At 45.3% G+C, this 24,363-nt stretch overlaps 1 protein-coding gene across 3 annotated transcripts in view; it reads right to left on the bottom strand.

The window, feature by feature from the left end:
- The window catches only part of SERGEF (secretion regulating guanine nucleotide exchange factor), a 236,017-nt gene that overhangs the window by 155,148 nt on the left and 56,506 nt on the right, over positions 1-24,363 (bottom strand). For all 3 annotated transcript variants that reach the window (XM_060177070.1, XM_060177072.1, XM_060177071.1), the window contains one exon: positions 20,282-20,448. In XM_060177070.1, the coding sequence (XP_060033053.1) occupies positions 20,282-20,448 (167 nt within the window). The remainder of the gene's footprint in view (positions 1-20,281; positions 20,449-24,363) is intronic.

The raw sequence follows: 24,363 nt of genomic DNA, 5'->3' as shown, positions 1-24,363 counted from the left end.
TTTAATCTTCTTCTTTTTCAAGACTACTTAGGGATATCTGAGCTCCTTTACATTCCCATGTAAATGTTAGAGTTGTTTAGTCATTTCCTACTCTCAAAAAAGAAAAATTCTTGAGATTTGACTAAGATTGCTTTAAGCCTACAAATAAATTTGGAGAGAACCAACAACACTGAGTTGTCCAATACATGCGCATGACACATCTCCTCATTCATGAGAGTTCTTTGACTTTCACAGCACTGTGTTGTTCTGTGTACTGATCTGCATTTTCAAGTTCATATCTAAATGTTTTATACTCTAGTGTAATTGTAAAAGAAAACACTTTTTAGAGATCTTCTAATTCTTTACTATGTAAAAATTAAACAATAGATTTTTAATTTATCACTGCTAAATTCATTTTTGAATTCTTATAGTTGCTTCATAGGTTCTTTTATATTTTATATATTAATAATCATGTTATCTGTGAGTAAAAAGATTTATTTACTCCTGATTTTCTGTTTTTTTTATTTTATTTATTTACTTATTTTGCCTCTAGGCTTATCACTGAGGCTCAGTGCCTGCACCACGAATCCACTGCTCCTGGAGGGCATTTTTTTTCCCCATTTTTTTGTTGCCTTTGTTGTTATAGCCCTTGTTGTTGTTGTTATTGTTATTGTTGCCATTGATGTTGTTAGATAGGACAGAGAGAAATTGAGAGAGGAGGGGAGAGAGAAAGGGGGAGAAAAAGATAGACACCTGCAGACCTGCTTTGCCGCTTGTGGGCCCCCCTGCAGGTGGGGAGCTGGGGGCTCGAACCGGGATTCTTACACTGGTCCTTGCGCTTCACGCCAGGTGCACTTAACCCACTGTGCTACTGCCTGAACCCCTTACTCCTGATTTTTAAGTCTTTCATTACTATTTTCTTTCTCCTGGCACTCAGCTAGAACCTCCATCCAATGCGAGGTTGAATCAAAATGATACAGGAGCACACAGCCACCTTAGTCTAATTTTATAGGGGAGCACCTTCGATTTCCACCACTAATTATGACATACGTGTCTTATAAATGCCCTTTATTAAATTGCAGGCATTCCCTCCTAATTTGTCAAGAATTTTGATTATACAGATGCTAAATCCTTCCAATTTTAATGACAGATAATTGGAAAATCTAATTTTTATATGTAAGAGGTATGTTCTTTGACATAAGCATTCATTATGAATTGTTTACCACAAACTAATTAGTACATTACTTCACATACTGAATATCTTACACCTAAGACCCACTTGCTCAAAAAATTTCAACCATACAATACAATGCCATTAACTGTAGTCACTACACAACCCTTTACTCCCCCGGATTTGGGCCACCCACAGAACTGAAGCAACATCTCCTCACTTCTCCCATCTGGCATCCACCATTCTACTCTCCATGAGAACGCAATGGATTCAAACTTCTAAAATCCACATACAAGTGAGATCATGTCATATCTGTCTTTAGCGTCTAGTTCATTTCACTGAACATTGACTGCAGGTTCCATCCATGCTGCCAGAAATGGCAGAACTTCCTTCTTTTTTCAGGGCAAGTAACTGTGTGTTTGTGTGTGTGTATGTGTGTGTGCGCATGTGTATGTGCGTGTGCACGTGCGTGTGTGCGTGCGCGTGCACGTGTGTGCGTGTGTGTGTGTGTGTGTGATTCTTTTTGATCCATTCATCCGCTGTTAAGATATTCAGGTTGCTTCCACATCCTAACTACTGTGAATAATACTTCAATGAGCATGGAGTGGGCAGATACTGATTTTTTTCCCTTGAGATATACCCAGAAGTAGTAGTGGTAAACCCTACTTTTTAGTTTTATTTAGTTAAAACAATTTTATTTCTATTTGTGAGACAGATAGAGGTGCCGGAGACTGAACCCAGAACCTCATTCATGAAAGACAAGTGCTCTACAACTGAGCTAGCCTCCCAGTTCCTTTTAATTGTCTTAGGAACATTCATGTAACCTTTCAAAATACCTGGACTAATTTACATTCTTTCTCTTTTGCCTCCAGGGTTATCGCTGGGGCTGGGTGCCAGCACTAGTAATCCACTGCTCCTGGAGGCTATTTTACCCATTTTGATGCCCTTGTTGTGGTTATTATTATTGTTGTTGTTGTTAGATAGGACAGAGAGAAATCGAGAGAGGAGGGGAAGACAGAGGGGAGGAGAGAAAGACAGACACCTGAAGACCTGCTTCATATCTTGTTAAGTGACCTCCTGCAGGTGGGGAGCTGAGGACTCGAACCGGGATCCTTACAACGGTCTTTGCGCTTTGCTGGTCTTTGTGCTTTGCCAGTCTTTGCGCTTTGCGCCATGTGGGCTTAACCCACTGTGCTACTGCCCAACCCCCCTAATTTACATTCTTACCAAGAGTGTACAGAGGTTTTTCTATTTTAAAACACATGTTTCTTTATATGAGAGAAAGAGCCAGAATATCACTCTGGTATATTGATACCAAAGATTAAACTCAAGATCTCACACTTAACAAGTTCACTGTTTTATACAACAGTTTCCAAACTGATGCCCTACCACTCACAATATATTGGTATATCTGTCACGAAAACCATTAATGCTTTACATATCAATTCAGCTATCAAAAGTAATCTATTAACTCTGGTATATAATTAACAGTGAAACTTCAGACTCTGTTTTAATTTCACCAATTATTCCAGTATGTCCTTTTAACAAAAGAACCCACTCACTCCAACTCAATGAGTACCACCTCGGCATGCTTCACTTCCGACTGTGTCCAGAGACGTCAGGTGTGAAATGTCAACCCTAGAGCCTCATTACTTAGGTGCGATCTTTTCTTTCTCTTAGGATTCTCTAATTCCATTTTGGCTGGTTCATTTCCTAACCAAGTCCCAAAACCTAGATATAGACCAGGCCCCATGAGATAGGGCATATGTTCACATGTACTCATAAATTAAGGCAAAATATATACCTGAAAGCAAAAGCACACAATACTCTGCAGTGAGTCAGTATATGCAGCAAGCAAGTAGAAAGACCTAAAAAGACACCATAAAGTTCCTAACGAAATAGTTTCTACTTGGACTTAGATACCCTCCTCACCTACTTCCTATTATACTTCCCTCACTCACTCCCAAGCTAACCTTATCAAAGCAAGGACTGCAAAAGCTGAATAAGGGCAAGAGACTGGCATACTTTAATGATGACTCTTTAGTAACTATTAGGCCACCACATCAGCTGGGGCCCTAGTCGAGGAGTCCTGAGATTCTCAAATAGACATGATGGGCCTAGACTTCAAATAGATCCTCTCTTCATTGTTACCAGTCATCTCTATCAGGAACAACACAATAGACCCCTTTGTGGGCCCCCATAGGACCTTGCCCTCAACTTGGATCAGCAACAGTAGAGAATGTTCCATCCTCCAAAGAGAGGCTGGACAATATACTCTGTGCTACACCTGAGGAAGGTGGGTCCTGATATTGGGGCAGCTTGGAATGTTCCTACACATGACCACAGAATGTGGGCTCAGATTTAGAAAGATGCAGAGGTCATATAGGCTCCTAAGCTAAATATGGGCCCCAGATCAGATCTAATCAATGGAGGTTACAGTCAACAATATTTATACACCTTTCCCATATGTGGGAGCTACTTTCTTCCCTGATCCAACTTTCTGATCCTTTTCCCAGCCATGACATCATCTCCCCAGAAAATAACTTGGACCCAACTGCATATCAGATGACAAGCTCAGGAAAAAAAAAAAAAAAAACTAGTATAGTCATGGGCCCTTTGGAATTTAACTAAAATAGGCCTACTAACTATCTACAAAACGAAGACCCCAAATCTTCATCTGCACTATTCCAGTCTTAAGGTCCATGATTAGTCAACAATTTGTTTGGCTTTATATGCTAACTCTTCTTTCAGCCACCAGGTTCCAGATGCTACCATGATCCACTTACTCATGCAAAGAAGTATTTACTTGGCTCCTAGCAGTAGATATTTAATCCTTCCTGAACCTCGGTTTCTTTGTCTCATACTTGCACATAGCACTATCTGTGCTACATGCCACACAGCAGGAACAAGTGGTGCAATGATGTATGTTTGAACATGCTGAGAGCTGAAAGCACAGTGCAAATGTGATAGCACATCAAGCACAAGACCTCTGGAAACAGCAACATGGGAACCCACAGCCTGACTTGGAAAAATGGAAGACAAGTTAAAGATGAAGTGGGAATGGAAGTGGGAATGAAAACTAACTATACTCTAGCTAGTTTTTACATTATTACACTAGCTATGCAATGCACTGTCCAAGCAGTTACCACAATGCAGCGAAACATGCAGTTAAATCAGAATTAGTTAAAATAAAATAAAAAACAGCCACCTGGTCACTTTGGGCACATTTTAAGTACTAGGCAGGCACATGTGGTTATCAGTTACTGCTTTGGCTTTAATTTCCATAAAGTTCTACTAGACAGCAGTGATCCATGCTATTCATACTGTTAAAGTTGCTGCTGAATTAATACATAGCAGCTAGTCACTATAAAAAAATGTAACAGGGAGTCGGGCTGTAGTACAGCGGGCTAAGCACAGGTGGCGCAAAGCACAAGGACCGGCATAAGGATCCCAGTTCGAACCCCGGCTCCCCACCTGCAGGGGAGTCACTTCACAGGCGGTGAAGCAGGTCTGCAGGTGTCTTTCTCTCCTCCTCTCTGTCTTCCCCTCCTCTCTCCATTTCTCTCTGTCCTATCCAACAACGACAACAACAACAATAATAACTACAACAATAAAACAACAAGGGCAACAAAAGAGAAAAAATAAATAAAATAAATATTAAAAAAATAAAAATAAATAACAAATAAAAGACTCTGGGGTGGGGGGGAGGGTTCAGGTCCTGGAACATGATGGCAGAGGAGGACCTAGTGGGGGTTGAATTATTATGTGGAAAACTGGGAAATGTTATGCATGTACAAACTATTGTGTTTTGCTGTCAACTGGAAACCATTAATCCCCCAATAAAGATAAAGATATAGATATAGATATAGATATAGATATAGATATAGATATAGATATAGATATAAAATCTCAAAGCCTAAAAGAGAGGAACCCTCTTACACTGCTGGTGGGAATGTAAATTGGTCCAACCTCTGTGGAGAACAGTCTGGAGAACTCTCAGAAGGCTAGAAATGGACCTACCCTATGATCCTGCAATTCCTCTCCTGGGGATATATCCAAAGGAACCCAACACATCCATCCAAAAAGATCTGTGTACACATATGTTCTTGGCAGCACAATTTGTAATAGCCAAAACCTAGAAGCAACCCAGGTGTCCAACAACAGATGAGTGACTGAGCAAGTTGTGGTCTATATACACAATGGAATACTACTCAGCTGTAAAAAATGGTGACTTCACCGTTTTCAGCCGATCTTGGATGGTCCTTGAAAAAATCATGTTGAGTGAAATAAGTCAGAAACAGAAGGATGAATATGGGATGATCCCACTCTCAGGCCGAAGTTGAAAAACAAGATCAGAAAAGAAAACAGAAGTAGAACCTTAAATGGAATTGGCGTATCGCACCAAAGTAAAAGACTCTGGGGTGGGTGGCTGGGGAGAATACAGGTCCAAGAAGGATTAAGAGGACCTAGTGGGGGTTGTATTGTTATATGGGAAACTGGGGAATGTTATGCATGTACAAACTATTGTACTTACTGTTGAATGTAAAACATTAATTCCCCAAATAATAAAAAAACAATTAAAAAAAAAAAAGAAATTGGTCTCAAACAGACAGGAGTTCTAGTCAAGCCACAGCAGGAGTGGTCTTGCACTTTGGAAGCTTCCTTGGGATCCCTGCTTCTCATGGAAACAGGATCTTGGGCTCCAGGTTCCCACAAAAAATTAATAATAGAGTTCAGATTGGATTCTGGCATGTCATCACCAAGATCCACAGTAGAATCTGGTTTTCATCACAACTCTGTGATTAATAGCCACGTGGCGTTGAACAAGTGACTACCCCTTAGCCTCAGCTAGGCTACCATAAGGATTAGAGATGATGTCTGGAAAATGCTTAGCAAAGAACCTGCACCCTGCCAGGGCCTGGTGAATGCTACCTGCTGTCTTCTTGAGCTAACACACCGTTCTTTCCTCTACACCAAACACTGTGGCCGGGGATGCTCTGGCCAGCAAGTGCATCGTCATCATGAGCCGGTGAGGGTAGGAAGGAATGGGGAATGTATGCAGCTTGGCAAAACGTGCCGGGGAGCAGAATGACAAACGCTCTGCAGAACGGCTCCCACCAGTACTAGCGCAGCAGTAGAAGTGTCACCTTGAGGGGTGCAGAGAGAAATGTACCCTTGGCATGCCTCTGTGCTCTCAGCCTTAAATAGGTGTCTGAGGAATGAAATACTGTGGGCTGAGGAAGATGCTTAGATCTCCCTGGCACTCACACTGACACAACGAGGGAATTGTCAGCATTCTACTTCTGCTTCTCTTCCTCTAGGATACATCTCAACTCTGCTAGCAATCACCACAGTTAACCCAAAACAAGCTTCTACCAGCCTCCTCCAGAGTCAGGTGCAACAAGTCCCCAGGGTGTCCAAGTGCTTGCTAACCTAACCCCTTACCTCCTACACATGTAAAGTTTTTTTATTTGCTTGTTTTTTGATGCTAAAATATAGTGTCCCCTCTGCAGCAAGATGTGTTCTTCTTGGGAAAACCACCTTAACATAAGGTGACCAAAAGTTAGTAAAAAGTCAATTAGGAACAGGTCACTCAGATTAAGTGGAGAAAGCTTTCTAATTAACTCCATAACAAATCCCAACCACTTGCTTTCTGACAGAACTGATGATACAGAGGCAGTCAAGATATGTTATCTGTCCCCAAATAGCTGACAGCTGAAATGACGACTAGAGTTGTCCAGAAAAGAAAAAAAGAAAAAAAAAATCTAGCTGAGTAAACTCTAATCTATGCCTTGTAAAGTGGTAGGATTTGGATTTGCAGGTTACGAGGACTGGAGTTGAAATACTCTAAAATTCGTCCTTACACCACTATGAATGGAAACAGAAGCCCTCTCTCACTTGCCACAAAAAAAAAAAAAAAAAAAAAAAAAAAAAGGACAAGAAGAATTAAAATAAATGTTGTCAGCTGTTAGAAGCCACATGCACATGTAGCAGTTTCTGGGGGGAAGAAACCGCTCAGTAGTTCTGTTTCCTTCTCAAGAAGAGGGAAGACAACACTGCCAAAGGCCCTGTCTTAGGCTGGGTGGCCACCTGGTTGAACACACATGTTGCGATGCAGGAGGACCCACATCCAAGCCCCCGGTCCCCACCTGTATGGGGGAAGCCTCACAAGAGGTGAAGCAGTGCTGCAGGTGTCTTTCTTCCTCTCTCTCTCTCTCTCTCTCTCTCTCTCTGTCTTCCCATTCACCTCTCAATTTCTCTCTGTGATATCAAATAAAAATAATATTTATAAAAAGACAAAAAAACAAAGCAATCCTCAACAATGTTTAGCACCATCTTGTGATACAGAGTGAATATCCAGTAAGTAGAAGTTATTATTGATATTCCTAGACACCCTGTTTTTTCATTAACTATATTTTTATTCATGTCTGATTTTGTAACTCATACATTGGCCATTTGGAGAATGTTGCTTCACCAAATTATACAAGTATGCTAAATATTGACACTTTTCATAATACAATTTCAACAAACCACATTCATTAATATCACACTAGTCTTAATGGAAAAGCCTTTAAGTCCTGGGAAGCTGGCCAATCAAGTCTCTCTTAGCTGTCAAACTCAATATGCTGACCCCAGGAAGCAGTGTCTCCCACCAAACCTTCCAGGAACCTAAGGAGGCTTGGTATCCTCATGCAGCTAACACTGTCCTCCCCAGCCTTCAAATTCCATTTCTTCTAAGATGCTCTCCCACTCTGGAGTGCCCCCCACCCCAGCCCCCAACACCTTAGCTCTTTCCTGGTAGGCGATTTATCCTAGTCCATTCAGGAAGCTGTGAGACTGTGTCCCTCCTATTGTCACACTGCAAGTACACAACTCCTTATGTAACAAATGCACCGTTGGCACTTAAACACTGATGGAGAAAGAGGGACATGAGAGCCAAGGACATTATTTCTATCGTAGAACTTCAACTTCATGCTAACTGGTAGTGATTTCCAAAAGGACTGTAAGAGGCCAGATTCCTGGAAACCCACAGAAGGCTGGCATGACAAAGAAATCTGCTAACACAACTTGTATTTGTTTATTGTTTCATAGTAGATAAAATGCTTTCACATTCATAACATCATTCTGACAAAAACTTGGAGAGGTCAGCCTAATAAGTGTGATTATATCTGACACGTGCCAAATCTGAGGCTCAGGGAAGTAGTTCGTCCAAGAACCAAGCCACAGTGTAAAGTCTCCTGATTCTCCCAAGTTCTTCTCCTATTTGGTGCTAACCCGTGCTATAGGCCTCAATAAAAATAGCAGCTAAAAGGGACCTGGTGGAAATAAAGCCACACAGAAGATACTCAAGAGGGACTAATTTACCTTCCTAGAGTAAGGAGCTTTCCTCACTCTGTCCTGGGATGCTGTAAAGACACATAGTTCAGCAGCCATGAGCAAGCTTCCCCTTCAGCTGGGCCTCCTGGAAGCGGCGCATGGCAGGGTTCTCACGGGAGCTACCAGTCCAGGAGTGGGCTCTTGCCTCCTGCTTCCCTTCCCCTTATCTCTCTGGCCACTCTGAAAAGTCAGAAGCTGTGTGATGGATGGTCATACTAGTCACTCTTCTGCAGAGATATCTCTGTCTCTTTCCATTTCTGCCACCCACAGGCAGTCTCCCCTCAGCTTGGAGATCACCAGGTCCCCAGGCCAAAGAGCGTCCTGCAAGTGTGGGAGGTGACCACTGCCACTGACGGTGCTCCCACAGAGAGGCACCACACCACAGAAGGGAGTCGAGTAGCCACACGGAGATGAGCTTTTTCTTCCTAGTGATAACCCCACTGTCTCCCTACCCACTGGCCTGCTGGTCAAGATGCTGAAAGCCACAGCCTTTTCCAACGCCCTAGACTAGACAAGAGCAGTAGCCTGGGAGAGGACACCTCACGTATGAAGTTCCGAGTGTGAGCCCAGCATCATATGCCAGAGTGATCCTTTGGTTCTCTCACACCCCACCCCCTCATTAATAAATAAAAGACAACTAATTCTTTTTTTATGTGACAAGAACAATATTTTCTCTTAATATACATTATAGTAATGCCTACCAGGCAAGGCATCAGCTGCTCAGGCCAAGAAGAGGTTAAAACTGAATGCAAGGGGGCCAGGCGGTGGTGCACTGGGTTAAACACACACAATACAAAGCACAAGGACCCAGGTTCAGCACCTGGCTCCCCACCTATAGGAGCATTGCTTCACAAGTGGTGATGCAGGTCTTTAGGTGTTTTTCTCTCTCCCTTCCTCTCTCAATTTCTCTCTGTCCTATCCAAAAAAGGGGCAGGGGGGGAAGTTGGGCTGTAGCACAGCAGGTTAAGCACAGGTAGCGCAAAGCACAAGGACCGGCAGAAGGATCCCCCCAGCTCCCCACCTGCAGGGGAGTCGCTTCACAGGCGGTGAAGCAGGTCTGCAGGTGTCTATCTTTCTCTCCCTCTCTCTGTCTTCCCTCCTCTCTCCATTTCTCTCTGTCCTATCCAACGACGATGACACCAGTAACAACAACAATAACTACTACAACAACAACAAAAAACAAGGGCAACAAAAGGGAATAAATAAAATTTTTTTTAAAAAAAGGCCACTAGGAGCAGTGGATTTGTAGTGCTGACACCAAGCCCAGCAATAATCCTAGACGCAAAAATAAATAAATAAATAAATACTAATAACCTTTGGGAAAGAAGAGTGACTACGGAGCAAGGTCCTAAGGCAGCTATTCAGTGCAAGTGCCCAAGGAGGCCTGGTAGGCAGCCTTAGTCCATGCCAGTGTCAGTATCAAAGTGCCTACAAGGAGGCAGCTCAGAGCAGCAGCCACTCTCAGAACTAAGCAGATGGCATGCTCCTGTCATTCAGAACAAGGTCACAGTGACCAGAGGTTCAAACCCAGATTCTATTGGATTGTCGGAAAAGTCATGACATATCTTCCTTTTTTTTCTCCTATGCAAAAAATGCGTTATGACTTTCCTAACAACCTAATAATAGATAATGGAGGTCCAAGACAATGGGACTGACAAAGTCTAGGCCCTGCTCAGCACAGGGTTCTCATGCAAGTGGGTGGAACTGGCAGATAGATCCGGCTGTCTAGATGGGGGTCAATGCAGGAAACACAAAAAGAAAACTCTTAACCAAGGATCCAGCCTCCAGCAATTCAACAAGTTCCAGATCCTGAATTTCAAGGATTTCAAGAAGGCTCAGGGAAAAGGGAAATAGAGGGGAGGGAGAAGAGGGCCTCAGGGGCAGCAGCTCAACAGAGCCCAGAAAGGTAGGTAAGAACACCAAGCCAAGAAAAGCCCCCCAGAAACAAGAGGCAAGCTCGTAAGGCTGCCTGATGAGAACACTGTGACACCTCTCAGACATCCTACTCTTCCTGTTTCCTGTTAGGGGGCCGGGCAGAAGTTATCCAAGCAGCCACGGACAAAGGGAAGTAAAGGGACCGACATGTGCAAAGACCCAGAAGTATCAAACAGTGTGATGATCTCATTGGTTGGGCATCATGACCGCAGAATGGAAGGAAGGCAGGAGAAATGGGAGATGCTGAGGCTGGATGTTCTGAGAGGTGCAGAATCAAGAAAGCTTCTTATAATAGGTGGGGGGGGAGGGGGTTCACCTCAATTTAGAAGGGAAACCGTTAGAAAGAAAGGGCATATATCCACCCTTATAACAAATATCTGCTGAGCACCCACTGTGTGCTGGGCATCCCACCAAGGCAATGGGATGGTGAGCAGAGCCTTCGCTGTCCTGCAACTTGCACTCTAATAGCTCCATTCTCCACAGAGTTTATGCGTTGAGCATTTCTCCAATGCTGCCTTTGGAGGAAGTCACAGCCTTGTTAGCCACGGCATCCTAGCGGCCCATCTAAATTCCTCCCACACAGTAGGCATCCAATCTGCATTTGCTATGAGAATAAATGCTTTTTATGCATTTTCTACAGGTTTAATTTTCTTTTACCATCAGGATTATTGCTGGGCCTGATGTCTGCATGGCTCTGCTATTTCTAATGGTGATTAAAAAGGGGGGAGAGGAGGGCCAGAGCGGGAGAAAGAGACAGAGAGTGACAGAAAGAAGAGATACCTGCAGGACTACTCCAATGCTTATGAAGTTTTCCTCCCTACAGATGGGGACTAAGCCTTTGAACCTGGATCCTTGTGCATGGTAACATGTACACTCTACCACATGAGCCTTCACCTGGTCCCTTTTTTTAATAAAAGGACACTAGAGTCAGATTTACATTTTACTACATTATGTTAGCAGCTGAGCAGGGGACAGTTAGGATGAGGTCAAACCAAAGGCAGGGGTTTTCAACCAAAGAGCTCTCACAGTCACATGACAACAGGTAACAAGGTCCAAACCAGAACAGTGGTGGAGGCGGAGTTGGTTTCAGTGCTCTCAGCTTTCATAGTGCTCACTCTCTCACCAAACCAATTTAAACCCTCGCTGACTTCTACTTTCACTCTAGATCTCTGCGTGATTTACTTCCCCCTGGAACGGCCCAGTTCTCAAGGTCAGATGCAAGAAAAGACAGCTGGTCAGCTCCAGAGTGACCCTCGGCATGATTCAGGGCAGCCAGCACACTGCAAAGCAGGGTGGTGACACACGAGGTCGCTGGAACTTTAAATCAGTCCCAGTGAATGTGCTCAGCTGCTAAGAGACAGCAAGGCAGAAAAGTCCTTGCTGTTAGTGCCATGATAGGAATTGATGCCCTGGCACTGCAAGGAAATTGGCTGTGGATTCTGGAGCATCTGGTATTTTCCCTGATTCGGATTCTAAGAAGTATTTATCACAAGATCCAGCATGGGTCTCTGTATCTAAGTAGCTATGTAGCACCTAAGACCACAAGTGATTACAGAAGATTAGTTCTGACCTGTGCTATGACAAAGTCTGTATCTGAAACACAGATTGGCTCCCACACTACCAATCCAGTAGGAACTCTAGTACAGCATGTTGTACAGCTAAATATCTTATTTGTGTCTCTCGGGAAGCCTGTGGGTAAGATAAAGCAGATATCACCACTCCAGTTTCTAGATGAGAAAACTACATTTTGGGGGGCCAGATGGTGGCACACCTATTACCACGCACAAGGACCCAGGTTGAAGCCCCAGTTCCCACCTGCAGGGGGAAAGCTTCACGAGTGGTGAGGCAGTGCTGCAGGGGTCTCTCTCCCCCTCTCTACTTACTCTTCCCTCTCAATGTCTCTTGATCAAGAAAAAAAAAAAAAGTTTAAAAAAAAAAGAAAAAAATAATAATTTTGGAGTGGTTTTGATGACCCAAAATCATGTGGGCTGTAAGTAACAGAGCAGACATTACAATCTACATTTCACTCCACAGTTAAGACTCTGCCCATCAACCTCCAAGTCTGGAAGGCACGAAGGTTCAGCACAAACTGAGCTAACTTCAGTGTCCCAGACCTCACAGGATACTCCAGTCCTCTAGCTTTTCCCTTTTTGTTGCTGTTGCTGTTGTTTGTTTTTTGTAGAGGCAGAGGGAGAGTAAAAGAGACCACTGCAGTGATGCTTCATTCAATGCGGTGGGAGCCAGGTCTGAACTTGGGTCCTGCATATGGCAAAGCAGCACACTGTTCAAGTGAGCTGCCAGCCCTCGGCTTTTCCTCTTGTGACACTGGCACAGGCTGTGAGTCTGGAGACAGGTAACCAGGTCTCCACCAGACCCAGGTAGCACACAGTGAGAGCCCAATCAGAACTGAGGGCCATCTTATGATCAGAAATGTCCACAGAGGAGAAGAATATGAGCTTGGAGAGCGGGGTTCAAGTCGGACTTCTGCGACCTCCAGAGTAGCTGTGACCTTGTGACAGTTTTCTTTTTGAACTTCAGTGACCATGCCCCTAGCACGTGGGAGACAGCACCTACCCTGGCCACCACACAGACATCAAGAGTCAAGAATGCTGTCTCACTCTTTCCTGTCTCCAGGCAGGTACTATGCTGTACAGGATGGATCTATTACCGAGTGACGTGAACTAGGGAACGCGACCACATTGACCTCCTGCTCCAGCAGACATTTTGCTTTCAGACTCAGCAGGGAGAGTTAGGCCGCTGCCCACCAGAGCCCTCACATGGTTTCCAGCACACGTCTGTTGATGACTGATTTTGTACTTATTCTGGTCCCAATTATATAAAGATAAATAACAGTGTCTCCTCTCAAAGAACTCAAAGTCTGGTTTAGATACGGACATGTTAGTAATTACTATATGACTAATACTGTATTATGGTACCAAGCAGCAACCTTGAGTGTGTGTGTGAGTGTGTGTGTGTGTGTGTGTGTGTGTGTGTGTGTGTTCTTCGCACCTTGCACCATCACAGTCCACAGAAGAAAGCAGGAGATATTTGCTGAATAGGAATAAACCTTAAAACTCATGATTAACTTGACAAAGAACATAGATACTTCAGGGAAAGTAATTCTCCACCTGAAAACTTCTGCCTTCATGTAGCCCCTTGATTCTTTACTCTGGGGCAGAAAGAGAGCGCCCTACCTTGTCAGAACCAACTGCTTTAGTGATTTCAGTCCTGCCTCTCCTCATCTCATTGGAGGCTTTCCTTTAGCTATCTCCCCACCACTGCCCTTCCTGAATGTACTCATAGGCTTTTGTGCACTTTCTGTGTTTGTTTGTTTGTTTGTTTGTTTTGCTTTGTTTTTTGTTTGCTGGGGCTCCGTGCCTGCATAATGCCACCATCTCCAGTAAGCATCTTTTTCCTTTTGTTTCTTTTTTGATAGAGGGTGAGAGGCAAAGAGATGGAGAGGAAAAGAGGGAGGGGGAAAGACAGGAGTAGGATCTGCAGCGCTGCTTGTGAAGCTGCCCCCTGCAGGTGGGACGAGGGGGGCTTGAGCCCACGTTCTGCTGCAGGATATCACGTGCTCTCTCCTGGGTGCACTGCCTCCCTGTCCCTCTCGCAGCTTCTGACACACCCCAGTTGCCACCGGGCTTACAGACTTGCTTTGTAACTAAACCCTTCTCAAGGAACTGAGTGTGTTCTCACCTTCCCTCCATCCCACAAGTCTCCTGAGAAGGCGGCTACACCTGCAACCATTTTCACCACTCCCCATTCCCATTCCCATTTCCTACTTTCAGTTGCTACCCACAGAAACACTTCTATGAAGTGCCCCTACACCTGCCAGGCCCCCAGACCAGTAGTCTGGCCTCAGGTGCCCACCACCATCACCTCCCTGCTGAAATGTCCGTAGCTTCTGAGACGCTGCAGTTTCTGGCCTGTCTCCCGCCTCTCGTCGATACTCAGTCTCCATCCGGCTGCTCTTCCTCTGCCTTCCTCTTAATGCAAGGTCTTGCCAAGATTCCCCCGTTACTTTACATCTGCTCCCTCGAGAACTAATTTAATGTCAAAGCTTCCAATTCAGGAAGTCTTTCCAGTCACCGCCTCCCACCGCAGCCACTCCCTACCCCAACCCCGCAGGCTCCGACAAAGCCACAGGGACGAAAAGCGCAAGACTAAGATCCCCAGGGACACAGGGAGGAACAGGATCCACGATTTCCACTGTCAGACTCTTCCACATCCCACCACTGTCACATCCCGCTGGTCCTGCAATGAACTTCTCTTCGCCCTGGGGCAGGAGCTGTCCCACTCTTCCCTGGACAGTCAAGCATATGTGGGTATGTGCCGATTAACAGCAAGCCGATTAGCGGTGAGCATGAGAGCTTTTGGTAAACTGTGAAGTGCCGCCGGGCTACAAGGTCTAGAAGCCTCACCTTCATCATCAAGAGCTTTTGTGAGAAGCGCCTGGGTCATTGAAGCACAGTACAGGGTCAGAGCCCATCTGGCCTCTGGTTGTGCAGATGTGACACCCAAAGGCTTCCTGAGAACATGGGAATAAATGTGTATTCCGGAACTCATCTGAGACTGCAGCGTGCAGATTGCAGGGAGAGAGAGGAGCTAAAGAGGGGTACATGCAGGGCCAAGCAGTGGTGCACCCAGTTAAGCGCACATATTATTACCAAGTACAACGATCCAGGTTTGAGCCGCAACTCCCCACCTGCAGAGGGTCCACTTCACAAGCAGTGAAGCAGGTCTGCAGGTGCCTGTCTTTCCCTCAATCTCTCTGTGTCCTCTCAATTTCTCTCTGTTCTATCTAATAAAAAATACAGAGAAAGAAAAAAAAAGAGGGGCACATGCCTCTAAGTCCATATCCTTCCATCATTTCTCACTCAGTCAGCAAGCACCCACTAAGCACGTAGGGGTGCTAGGAACTAGTCTCGACACTGCCCTTGTCCCCCTGGGCATAATGTTTCGGTGATAGGAGAGAAGACAGATTAGAATCACATCTGAAAAGAGCAGAAGACAAGCCAGAGTTTCCTGCACCATATTCTTTACCACCACTTTCAAGTAAGTGCCCTAGCTGGTGGCTCTTGCTCTCCTGAGTGTAGACATGAGCAAATCTAGTTAACAGCTCTCAGGTATGTTTTTTGGCGGCTCTTCTCCTATTCAGCCTGCAGCTAGAGCCCAGATGCGCAAGCTTGCTAGTCTCCAACAAAGCGGGTGTTGGGTAAACACTGCTACTCCATTTCCAGAAGTCTCTTACAAGCTGTGCCACCTAGAAGGGTTTGTCTGCCTGGGCACCATGGTCTCAGGGACCTCGGGGTCCTCCAAGAGCAGCGACGATGCTGTTTACTTAGCCAAGAGCAGCTTGAAAAGGCATTTTCAGGTTGTGTTCAATTCTGTTAGAGCCCTCTGGACTCAGCTGATTGCTGGTGGTAGATCTCTGTGTTATTTAGGGCACCAAAGTCCCACAGTCTTGACACAAACTTAAAATTAGAAATGCATTAAATAAAGGGAAGGAGGAAGGTCATTCAGGCAAGGCAGCCTTCCCAGGGAGCCGCAGGACAAAGACGCCCTGGAAACTTCCAGGTTCATTAATGGGCTTTACACAGCATTCAAGTGGTATTTCTCCTTCAGAAATAACACTGCGGAAAGCGTAGGGGACTGGCTCAAACCTTAGTTAACATAGTTGAGTGAGTGACTCTGCAAACTAAAAATAGCTTCTTTCCCACTCATTCCGACGGATTTCACTTAGACCCTGAGCACAGGCTGACCCTCTAGCAAACAGCTTTAGTCCTGCAGCAAACTGAGGGCTGATGTATCTTGGGTTTGACAGTTACCCAGTCCCTGGTTCAACTCTAATTTACTTCCACTTTTCCAACGGCAGTGTGTGTATGCACACACGTGCAAGGGCACACTGAGCTGCCTTGCTGGGATTTGATGTTTCTCAACAAACGTGGGCAGAATTGAAACCAGAGCTGTGACTCAGGACCATGGCTACAGACTGCACCCCAATTCAGGTCCTTAGAAACTCTGAAAACTGGACTGTGTGTCATCTCCAAATTCCAAGTTAGTCTCCCTGGGTCTAAGTTTCCTCAACTAAAAAATGAAGATAACCATTGCTATTCTGGCCCACCTCACAGCCTCACACAGGGAGGGAGCCAGGGAGGCAACTCATAGGGCATAATTTTCCTTCCTATCAGAAGGACTGATGACAGTGATGGGGCAGACTACCCAGGCAGGCAGAAAGCAAAGCTAGAAGAAGAAGGAAGAGGAGGAGGTGGAGGTGATGGTAGAGGAGGACTGTCCACCTGGACTGACCGGCATCTAGGTTGCTGCAGGAGTTCAAAGCAAATGTGAACCATGGCTTTAGTTCCTGTTGTCCCCTCTGCCTGGAATGCCCTTCCCCCTCTGCTAACCTCCTAGTTATTTTTAAGAAACTAGTGCAAATGCATTTCTCTTTTGTTTACTGTCTTTCAGAATAGACCATTCCATCCTCACTGCTCCCTTGGTCTTTCAGGAACACGGCTCATAGAGTTTTTTTTCACTCTTTATAGTAAGGATTTATTGACAGGCTTGGAATTTCTTTGAGGGTAAAGACTGCATACTCTTTATCATGTATACACCCTACCCACAACTGTGTGGCCAACATGGGCATATGGCAAGTGCCAACCAATGTTCACTGAGCTGATGACAAAATGCCCAACATCACCCCCACCCCAGTCAAGAAGGAGTAAAGCCCAGGGAGCAGAAAAGGTGAGGTAGAAAACACAGAGCCAGGGGAGCAGGAAGCAGCCAGGGAATTAGAAAAGTAGTGACGACAAGGCTTCCCATCCCTGGAAACAGGGGCAAGGCCATAGGGATGTGAACCAGAGATGAACTGCAAGTTCCTCAGAGGAACAAGGTCCAGGTCTCAGAAAAAAATGAAGGATCGACTGAACACCAGACGAAGGCCTAGGGGCTAAGAAGAGGGAAGCTCAGACAAAGTCCCAGTTGGAAGTAAGAACCAGAGGCCTTGAGAATAAAGAGCAAGGGCAGAGAACAGAGAGGAAAACAGAAGAAAAACAACGAAAAAGCAAAGCAAAGCTGAAATGACAAGGAAGTCTAGAACGTCCAGACCAGCCACATTCCCTAGACTTCCCCAACTGGGCCAGCAGGTGGGGAGGGATAAGTGATCTTGGTGGTGGCACTGAAGGATTCCACAGGCAATCTTTACAAACATTTTTGTTGTTTTGTTTTTCTTGATTTATCTAATGTGAGTTTTATGTGGGTTCTCATCAGGCTGACTAAGGAGTAGTCTAAGCCCTAAGCTCCTTGGCAGCTTTATTTTAAGGCTCCTCTCCCCTTCTGTTCTGGTTTCTGGGGTGTCAGTGCATTTACTTGCTGGTCATACAACAGGTTTGGACTTGAGAATATTTCCTGTTAGTGAGTTGGGTCTGGAAATCGTTTCTGGCTACCGATGTCTATGGCTTGCCTGCCAGATCGATTTGCCTACGGCAAAATAACGGGTACAATTCCACACTGTTCTCACCATCAGACTTCCACGTCTCCATTCCCTCCACTGGAAACTGCAGTGTCAGGCTCTTTGGTATGTTTGCATGACCATGTCTGTCACAGTGCTGCACATCATGGCCACCAGGGTGTCAGAAGAGTGCACACGGAAAAAAAGAGAAAGGAATGAACAGCGACCAAGTGGCTGCTGCCTGCCAAGAACTCTGGTGCAATCTTCACTGACAACTCTCAGTAGATGCCATCATCCTCATTTTGCCAATAAACCCAGAGACTCAGAAAAAAATCCATGAGGCCTCTGAGCCTCCACTGTGATGCTAGGACACAAAGTCTTACATTTTCTGGGAAAAGAAGAGAAAAGAAGAAGAAAAGAAGGAGTCCGGGCGGTAGCGCAGCAGGTGAAGCGCACATGGTGCAAAGCGCAAGGACCGGCATAAGGATCCCGGTTCAAGCCCCCGGCTCCCCACTTGCAGGGGAGTCGCTTCACAGGCAGTGAAGCACGTCTGCAGGTGTCTGTCTTTCTCTCCCCCTCTCTGTCTCCCCTCCTCTCTCCATTTCTCTCTGTCCTATCCAACAATGACGACATCAACAACAACAACAATAATAACTACAACGATAAAACAAGGGCAACAAATGGGAATAAATAAATAAATAAATATTAAAAAAAGAAAAGTCTAAGGCTCTAGAACACTATGTACCAAGCTCTCAGCACCTTGCGTTGCCACACAGGCACCAGCACATATACTGTGTTCCCACAATTCACTGCTGGTGAAGTCAGCTCCTTGCAAAAAGAACCCAGAAAGGCGTGCGAGAGTCACAAAGGCGCCCATGCTTGCCTTCCGGCAACTGCACTCCTCAGGGGAAGACGAGCATACACATCAGCCGGTCATCCACTGCATCATGCGCCATCATGATGAAAAGAGATCTAAATGAGTTCAAAGAATAGTCTGGAAATTCCCAGAACCTTCTTCAAACCATATGGTTGTGTTTTTTTTTTCAATTATCATAAAGATCAAGATTATCTTAAACATCATGTTTATCTTAAATATGATGAGATAAACAAATACTAGATGTCATAAATGCTGTCACTTCAACTTTGGAAAGCACATGCATACACAATAAGGAATGTGAGCTTTGCAGGGCAGTCAGACGATGGCGGCCTTTAGTGTATCTGTGTTTGTCTGCAGTGCTGTCTAGTATCTTCTCAATTAGAGAAAGACAAAGCCTGATTCCTCTCAGCACTAAGGAAAGGTGCTGGAGGAGCAGAGCTGGGAAGTGAAGCAGAAATTGAGAACCATCCCCGGAAGGAGGATGCCAGGCAGGTCCGGGGGGAAGGAAGCCCAAGGTGTGGAGAGGGCTGTAATTAGTCTGATGCTAATTACAGAAGTCTCGGTATCTTATTAATTTTTTGACAGACACTGAATGAAGACTAAATTCCTTCATTAAGCCAACTTGAGTTCAGAGGTACTTTTCCTATGTGGCCATCCTCGTTCTTCTTAAAGCCTGTTTGTTGTTGTTCTTCTTCTTCTTTTAAAGACGGCAGTAAAGTAAAAATTTAGTAACAGAAGTATGTACCCTGGAGAAATTAAGATTCTTGCCTCAAATGTACAAATTCAAAACATTTCAGGGGACCAGGGCTTGAATACACAGCTAACCTTAAGTGTTTTCTACACTGGGAAATATAAACAGAAGTGCAAGATGCTTAGCTCTGTATAGAAGGCCCCCAGAGCAGGTCCCAGCCCATCTTGCTGATATCATTGCATCTTTGCCACCACGGATACTGCATGCTTCAAAATGGTCCACCAAACACTTCCTTTCTTCCCATCTCTAAGCCTGGGAAAGACAGTATGCCCACCTGAAAGTCTTCCTCTCTCTGCCAGCTGCTTGCCCAAGTCTGACCCATCCTCCTAGGCCCAGTTCAGTCACATCCTCCTCAAAGCCTGAACCAATCCCTGGATCCCAAACTGACTTCTCACTCTTTAAAAGAGACTCAGAGCACCCCAAACCTTAAAGGAGTACACGCAGCCTGTTCTTTCCAACGCCAGGCACTTCAAAGGCAAGAGCCCTGACACATCTCTGCATCAGACCTACTGCCTCACTGAGAGGTAAGAAACAGAGAGGCCAGCATGTTCAGGGGGAGTCATTCCAGGGCCAGCAAGCTAGCTCCCATGGCTACTGTGGTTCAAGTCTGGGCCCTGCCACAATGGGGAAACTTTAGTGATGTCTTTCCCTCTCTCCCTCTGCCTCTCTTTACCTGAAAAAACCTTGACCTGGAGCAATGAAACCCCAGTAAATAAAATAAAGGAAGCCATTCCCTACCTCAGTTGCCCCCATCAAGCAATGCAGAGACGAAGGTGTCCTTTTCCGGGGTCTGGAACAGGGGTGGGATGAATCCTGCTTCTCCAGCTTCCTGCCTTCATCACATTCCAATGTCCTCCCAAGCTGACCATAGTCCGCTCGGCCCCAGGTAAACACCTTGCCAGTTTCTAAAAACAAACGCATGCAGGCAACGAATCACAAAAGAAAGTTGACCATGGTTTTCAAACCAACTCGTCCATACAGGGAAGCCTGCAACCTTCCCATAAAGTCAGCATGAGTGTTGGGAGCCAGGTGGTGGCGCACCCAGTTAAGCACACATCATCCTAAACGCAAGGACCCACACAAGGATCCAGGTTCAAGCCCCTGGCTCCTCCTCTGTAGCGGGGACACTTCACAAGAGGTGAAGCAGGTCTGCAGGTGTCTCTCTCTCTCTCTCTATCTCCCCCTCCTCTCTCAATTTATCTCTGTTCTATCCAATAAAATGGCCTCCAGGATTCATAGTGCTGGCACTGAGCCCCAGTGATAACCCTGGAGGCAAAAAAAAAAAAAAAAAGTCAGTAATAAGTGGTAAAATGACTTGCCTAAGATCAAAAAATGATGAGCACTGGACCCTGATTCTAAAGCCTGTGCTCCTGCATTTTAACAGATATGAATGTAACTACAGATAAGACCTCAATCAATCTCTTATCTCTCACCCAATAGAGGGTCCCCATTAGTCTCCTTAAAGGCCACCAGGCTGCTGGCCTGCCCAGTTCACAATCTCTTTTGGCCTCACACTGAGCTCAATTAATGGCCAGTTTCACATGCCTTCCCCTCCATGTAGCATGAGGGCCTCACAGTGTTCTGCTCTTACCCAAAGGAGCAATCCTGACAGTCCCGAGGCAAATATCTCTGGATGCTAGAGGAAAGAGGGTGAGGGAAGGGAAATGAAGAGGCAGAGTCGATGGGAACCAGAAAAGCAGTCTCCCAAATGTACCACCTGGGAAGCTGGCCAATGCCAAGGCAGGGAGACAAAAATGGAGGCTGGAAAAAAGAGAAGTGGCCCTTCCTCTCCCAGATTAGAGAAAATTCACCAAACCCGTTCAGTTGTACCAAGTGCCACATTTGTTATTTCAACAGAAATGCAAAATCCAATGAGGCATAGATTATTAACAGATTCCCTGCAATAAATATGCATAACCATGTGCGCTGTATAAATTCTTTATACATGTTTATTTTAACAAAGAAAAACTCTGCTTAAGAGACAAAACACCGAGTAATGCATATTAAACTCTAGACAAATCCACTACGTACTCTGTGTTTAGTATCAGAGCTTCATCTGGCCCCACATTCAACATATGGTTTATAGTGTCAGCTAAAAAGCAACCACAGATTCACGGGGGAAATGTCAGAATACTGTAGCGGTACAGGGCTCTGGGGGGACACGGCCCTCAGGATCAGTCTGTTCATGGAAGCCAGTGTGGATGCCAAGAGGGTCCCAGAGACCTAAGAGGGAGCAAAGCCCTGTCTGGTCCCATATATATTATATTACAGGAAGGGGGAGTGGGATCACTCAGGTGTGTTATTTCCTGGGTTCACTCGTGCTGTTCCATTCTACAGTCATCCAGTAAACAAACCATGGCTCAACCTCCAGAGTCCAACTCATGTACCATCAGTTTTGTGAAACCTTTTTTCACTTCCCGGTTTTCATGGAAAGGATCAAAGCCACCCTTCTGCAAGTCACCTCTATGCCTGCCCTCATCACTCGCTAAGTTTTGGATAGAGACAGCCAGAAATCGAGGGGTAAGGGGAAGACAGACAGGAAAAGAGACAGAGAGACGCCTGCAGTACTGCTTCATCACTCACAAAGCCTTCCCCCTGCAGGTGGGGACGGGGGGCTCAAACCAGGGTCCTTGCACATTGTAACATGTGAGCTCGGCCAGGTGTACCACCACCCGGCCCCTCAACTCTTTTAGCTGCTACAGGAGTCGCCAAAGGAAAAAGAAATCCATGTACTTAGATAGCACACATCCCAAACTGGCAAGCTGTCCCTTGACCTGAGCTGACTGGAGTTCCCAACCAGTGTGCCTTAGCAAGGAGAACCCCAGGTGGCAGAGGTGGGGACCGAGCCTTCCTCTACTAGCAAGCTGCTACACGCGGGCCAGCAGGAAGAGCTGTTGTTATCACAAGTCGCACAATTCATCCTTTCTTATCAAGGAAAGCATCTTAGAACTTTCTCTGCTATTGATTACTGATGTCCATGACAGGCAAGACTGCCAGAATACGGAACTGCCATTATTACATCTCCAATAGTGATTCAACCATTCCACTTACACAGCACTTTTCACCTTCAAGGCACTTTACAAAGATTAACTAATTAATCTGCATTCTCCCAGGGGAGGCCGTGGACATTCTATTAGAGACAAGCCCTGAAACCAGGCCGACAAGACGGCCAGCCTTCCGTGTCTCAGCTAAGCACGCTCAGTCAGGCAGGTGCACTCCCTGAAGCCTTCTTGTTCTTGCAGCAGAAGGCTCACAGAGGGCAGAGGAGACTCTTGTATTTTTCGTTGTCTTTTAAACAGACATATTTTCCCTTACCAACTTCCAGGTGTCTAGCACATTCATAGACACTATCTCAATTAACCCTTGTAATAATTCTGTGAAGTGGAGAGTAAGTATTAAGCTTCTTTACAAATGAGGTTAAATAGTTTTCAAGGGTTAGTGACTCGGTCAAGTTCAGGAATCAGCAGGTGGCATCATCAAGATGAAGACCCAAGTCTTCCGACTCCAGGGCTGATGAAAATGCCAGTGATTACACAGCTGCAGCCACACGCTGGCAACCTGGCTGATGAAACAGCCAATGTTTAAGGAGGGAGAAACCCAGATTAAATGGATACGCTCTGTGTACCATCCAGCTTTCCTCACTAAAGGAGCCTCCCTCCCAGGAGGCCAGGCAGAACTCAGGAGTCTCAGCACTGAGATAGAGGCATTCAACTCAAGTATCATGGCTTTAGATCACCTGGCGTGAAAGAAAGCGAGGAATCTGTATACCCAAAAAACAGTTCATTTATGCACTACAGACAATGTCTGCCTCAAGCAGAAATGTTCTCGAATCCAAGAAGATTCAGATCACAAATGTAACAAAGTAATCTTTTCCTAAAGAACTGATCTAAAGGGGGCCAAGTGGTGCTGCACCTGGTTGAGTGCACATGTTATAATGCACAAGGACCCGGGTTCCAGCCCCTGGTCCCCACCTGCAGGGGGGAAACTCTGTGAGTGGTAAAGCAGGTCTGCAGGTCTCTCTCTCTCTCTCTGTCTCTTCCTCTCTACCTCCCTCTTCCTCTCAATTTCTGGCTGTCTCTATCCAATAAGTAAATCAAGATAATAAAAAAAATTAAAAAGAAGACTGTCTGAAAAAAAAAAAAGAATTGACCTAAAAGAAAAAAAATTGATATGTAGGGTGGGGTAGACAGCATAATGGTTATGCAAAGAGACTCTTTTACCTGAGGTTTTAAAGTCTCAGGTTCAGTCCTTCACATCACCATAAGCCAGAACTGAGCAGTGCTTTGGTAAGAGAGAAAGATAGATAGGTAGGTAGAGTGAGAGAGAGAGAGAGAGAGAGAGAGAGAAGGAAAAAATGAAAGGCAGGAGGAAAGAAAGAAAGAAATGGATGGTTAATGTCATCCAAAAAGTACTGACTGATCTGTGTCTCCAGATAAAAATAACATATGAGAGGGAGTCGGGCGGTAGCGCAGCGGGTTAAGCGCATGTGGTGCAAAGTGCAAGGACTGGTGAAGAATCCCGGTTCGAGCCCCCGGCTCCCCACCTGCAGGGGAGTCGCTTCACAGGCGGTGAAGCAGGTCTGCAGGTGTCTTTCTTTCGCCCTCTCTGTCTTCCCCTCCTCTCTCCATTTCTCTCTGTCCTATCCAACAATGATGACATCAATAACAACAACTACTACAATAACAATGAAAAACAAGGGCAACAAAAGGGAAAATAAATAAATATAAAAATAATAATAATAACATGTGAGAGAGAGAGAAATGAGAGACACCTCAAAGTGACTCCAAAGTCAGCAGGCAAAATACAACTTGAATGCGAGT

Source organism: Erinaceus europaeus, chromosome 17 (assembly GCF_950295315.1).
Source record: "Erinaceus europaeus chromosome 17, mEriEur2.1, whole genome shotgun sequence".
In the NCBI taxonomy this organism is placed as follows: Eukaryota; Metazoa; Chordata; class Mammalia; order Eulipotyphla; family Erinaceidae; genus Erinaceus; species Erinaceus europaeus.
Note: the sequence above shows the minus strand (reverse complement) of the source record. Positions and strands in the feature narration are given on the sequence as shown.